General features: G+C 34.8%; 1 protein-coding gene across 1 annotated transcript; it reads left to right on the plus strand.

The window, feature by feature from the left end:
* The first annotated feature begins 557 nt into the window (after nucleotides 1–557).
* On the plus strand, nucleotides 558–2,665 carry LOC110114988 (putative clathrin assembly protein At1g33340). The gene is made up of 2 exons (XM_020848065.2): nucleotides 558–926; nucleotides 1,072–2,665. The coding sequence occupies exon 2, from the start codon at nucleotides 1,289–1,291 to the stop codon at nucleotides 2,375–2,377; it is 1,089 nt and encodes a 362-aa protein (XP_020703724.1). The 5' UTR covers nucleotides 558–926; nucleotides 1,072–1,288; the 3' UTR covers nucleotides 2,378–2,665.
* Nucleotides 2,666–3,254: the final 589 nt, after the last annotated feature.

Genomic DNA, 3,254 nt, shown 5'->3' on the forward strand with positions numbered 1-3,254 from the left:
ATTTATTTTGAAATGAGTATAATATATTAAAAATTAATTAAAATTTATACTTTTTTCTCACATTCAATTGAGTGTTATTGACATTAGTTTTTAACTTCACTTTCAAGTAAAAATTCTTGCTTTGGTTTATGACTATTTGTATGAATCAACTAAAATAAAAAAGCATAATACTTCCATTCATTTAATTAATCATCTAAATCAAACAATTTTTTTTTTCTTAAAATATCATTATTATTCGTTTGGAATGACTATAACTTTTGATAAAGTTGATCGTAAAGTTGCTGCGGAGAAAATAATTTTTTTGAAAAGCAAAGGAGAAAAATTAATCTCAAATGAAGCTTATATTTAACAATTGAGGTACTAATTTTAAAAGCCATACGGCGAAATCATGTCAACTTGATGTTTTCTAAGCTTATTAATGTTTCCATCTCATCCCAAAAAATCTATCTTAAGGGATAGGGTTAAACAATTTCATTGAAGCACTTTCAATGGCTATGATTGAACTCAAAATCATCTTAGAAAGAGAGAGAGAGAGATAGAAAAATTAAAAGGGAGAGTAGTGGAGAGATTTAAAGTTAGAATAGTGGTGTTTGTGATGAGAATGATCACCACTTTTGCTGCAGCTCAAGTGGGGAGTGAGTAATAAAACAACAAAGTTTTCTCTCCCTTAATTCCCCACAAGCAGAAGCTCATTCATGGTGGGAATCTAGCCAGAAAAAGTGCAGAAGAGTATGGAGTCAAAAACCAATAAAAGGCATCATTAGCCTACCAATAGGCCTACCTTTTGATGCATTGGGAATCTTATTCTTAAAGCATGAGATTCCCCCACCATTACCAAAGGGTTGACCTCCTCCTCTTCTTCTTCTTCAGCAAATTTATCAAAGTGGAGCCTTGATTTTCCATTGATCATTCATTGCGCTTTTCCTGTAATGCCTCCCGACTTTTACTTGAAAGTTTCAGCTTGACTTTGGATCAACAAGTCAACCGATTCGTTCTATTCAATTGAAGCTTTCATTTTTGTTTTTTTTTTTTATCGAATTAGAAAGACTAATCAGTACTAGTGCTTGACAGGAATGCTTAGCCCCACCAAGCAATGGTCATTAATATAATTAGAAAAGAAAAAGAAGAAGAGAAAGGAGAGAAAAAGGGAGACAGAGAGAAGAATGAAGAGAGCATCCAATTATAACCTTTTTGAAGTCTATGTTATCTTTACATACGAAACCTCTCTTTCTAACGGCTATATAAATTTCATGCATCTTCTGCCCTCCTCCCGGATACTGAACATAACATGAATGTGAAGAGTAAACTAATCTCAGTTCTCATCTCAGTAAAAAACCAGTTCTCTTCGATGAGCAAAGACACCACCGCCACCGCCCGCCACATCCTCTCTGACATCGAAGCAGCCATTGTTAAGAGCTCCGACGGCTCCGAACACCTCCCAGATGACAGATATGTGAATGAAATCCTCTTCCTCATCTCCAATTCCCCTGGTTCAATCACCTTCCTCGCAAGAAGGCTCTCTGAGAGGGTGGAGACCTCGCGAAATCTCACGAGGGTGATCAAGACCCTTGCGCTTCTCCATCGTCTTCTTCGTGGCGGCGACCGCTTCTTTGAACAGGATATGAGGCTCTTGTGGTCATCAGGAGACCTCAGGATCAGTCTCCAGCTTCATACTGCTCCTTTTGTTATGAATTACTCTTTGTTCCTGCAAGAAAGAATAGAGTGGCTCATAAACCCAGCAGGAAAGCTGGAGCCGGTTAGACCACAGGGACTTGAGATCCAAGATTGTGGGGAGGATTATAAAGCGGCTGAGCTTCTGCTCTACAACGCATCGAAATGTCAAGCGCTTCTGGATCGAGTCATGGCTTGTCTGCCCGACAGCAGAAATTTGCAGCAGAGTCAATTGACTATTTTTGCTCTCAACATCATAGTGAGAGAGAGTTTTCGTGTCTATGAAAGCTTTTGCGAAGGATTTGAGATGGTTTTAACTTCGTTTTTTGACCTTAAGAGACCTGCAAGGTTTTCAGCTCTTGGTATTCTGAGAAAGGCAATCTGGCAGACGCCTAAGCTACAAGAGTTTTATGCTTCTTGCAAGAGAGTTATTACAGGGAAGAATATGGAGTTTCCATCAATAAGAATTATAACAGAAGAAGACATTTCTTCTATGGTACAGTTTGCTTTAGCCGAAGAAGCTTCATATGAGGAGAAGAGGCTGATGAAAAAGATTAACGGGGAGAAAGAAAATCAAGAAGGGCGGGCCAGTGAGGAAGAGTGGAGCAGTCCATTCTCAGAAAAGCTGGAGACGAAGATAAGTACAGTTTGGGTGGTGTTCACTGAGGGAGAAGATGTTCCTCTCACTGAAGGTGAGATGTTATGACCCTGCTGGTAAATCTTTTTGACTTTCCAAAAATTTCCCCTTTTATTTTTTCTTTTATTGGCTTGAGCTTGTCATGAAGTAATAGAAGCATTGAAATGATAATTATATTCTTTCTATTAAGACTTTGGGAAGTGTGTATTATTAGAAAGAATGTAGGTTTTCTTAACACTTTAAGATTTGATGTGCTATGGTCCACCTCTTGCGTGAGTGAAGAAAATGACATTTGCATAATGTGACATCCAAATGTACGTATATCCACAGTATAGTAAAAATAATTATTCTAATGGATATGGCGTGGCATTTGTTAGGTAAATCTTTTTTTTTTTTGGGTCATTTGTTAGGTAAACCTTTTTTTCTTGTATGCTAAGAAAAGGGTTTATTGAAAATATCAATGCATGTTATAAGATGTTTGAAATGTTAGCTGAGGCTTCATTTGAGATAGTTTTTTATTGCTTTTTAAAATAGTTTTCTTGAAAATAAAAATTTCTAGTTTAAGAATTTTTTATACTTAACATCTACTTTACAAAGAAATAAGAAAGTTGTTCCAAACGAAGCCTACGTGTCACAATTAGTCCTATAAACATAAATAAATAGATTTGAATTTGATAAAATAACTTAATTTTATATAATAAGGTTGTATTATTAATTTCAAATTTTATAAATCTTATGAAAATTTTCTTTAATATGAGGATTTTTTTACTTTATATTTAAAACGAGTAAAAATGAAAATTGCTTTTTAAAATACAACTTTAGAGATTTGATTAATCTCAATTTTCTTTGGCTTTGCTTGATTTTTTTATGATAATTATATATTTCATGATAATTATTGGAGTTCAATAAAGATCATATATATATATATATATATATATATATATAT

The sequence above is a fragment of the Dendrobium catenatum genome, unplaced genomic scaffold, assembly GCF_001605985.2.
Source record: "Dendrobium catenatum unplaced genomic scaffold, ASM160598v2 fragScaff_scaffold_542, whole genome shotgun sequence".
In the NCBI taxonomy this organism is placed as follows: domain Eukaryota; kingdom Viridiplantae; phylum Streptophyta; class Magnoliopsida; order Asparagales; family Orchidaceae; genus Dendrobium; species Dendrobium catenatum.

Bases quoted from the DNA above. Each gene is read 5' to 3' on its own strand.
- LOC110114988 (XM_020848065.2), top strand. From the start codon at position 1,289: ATGAATGTGAAGAGTAAACTAATCTCAGTTCTCATCTCAGTAAAAAAC.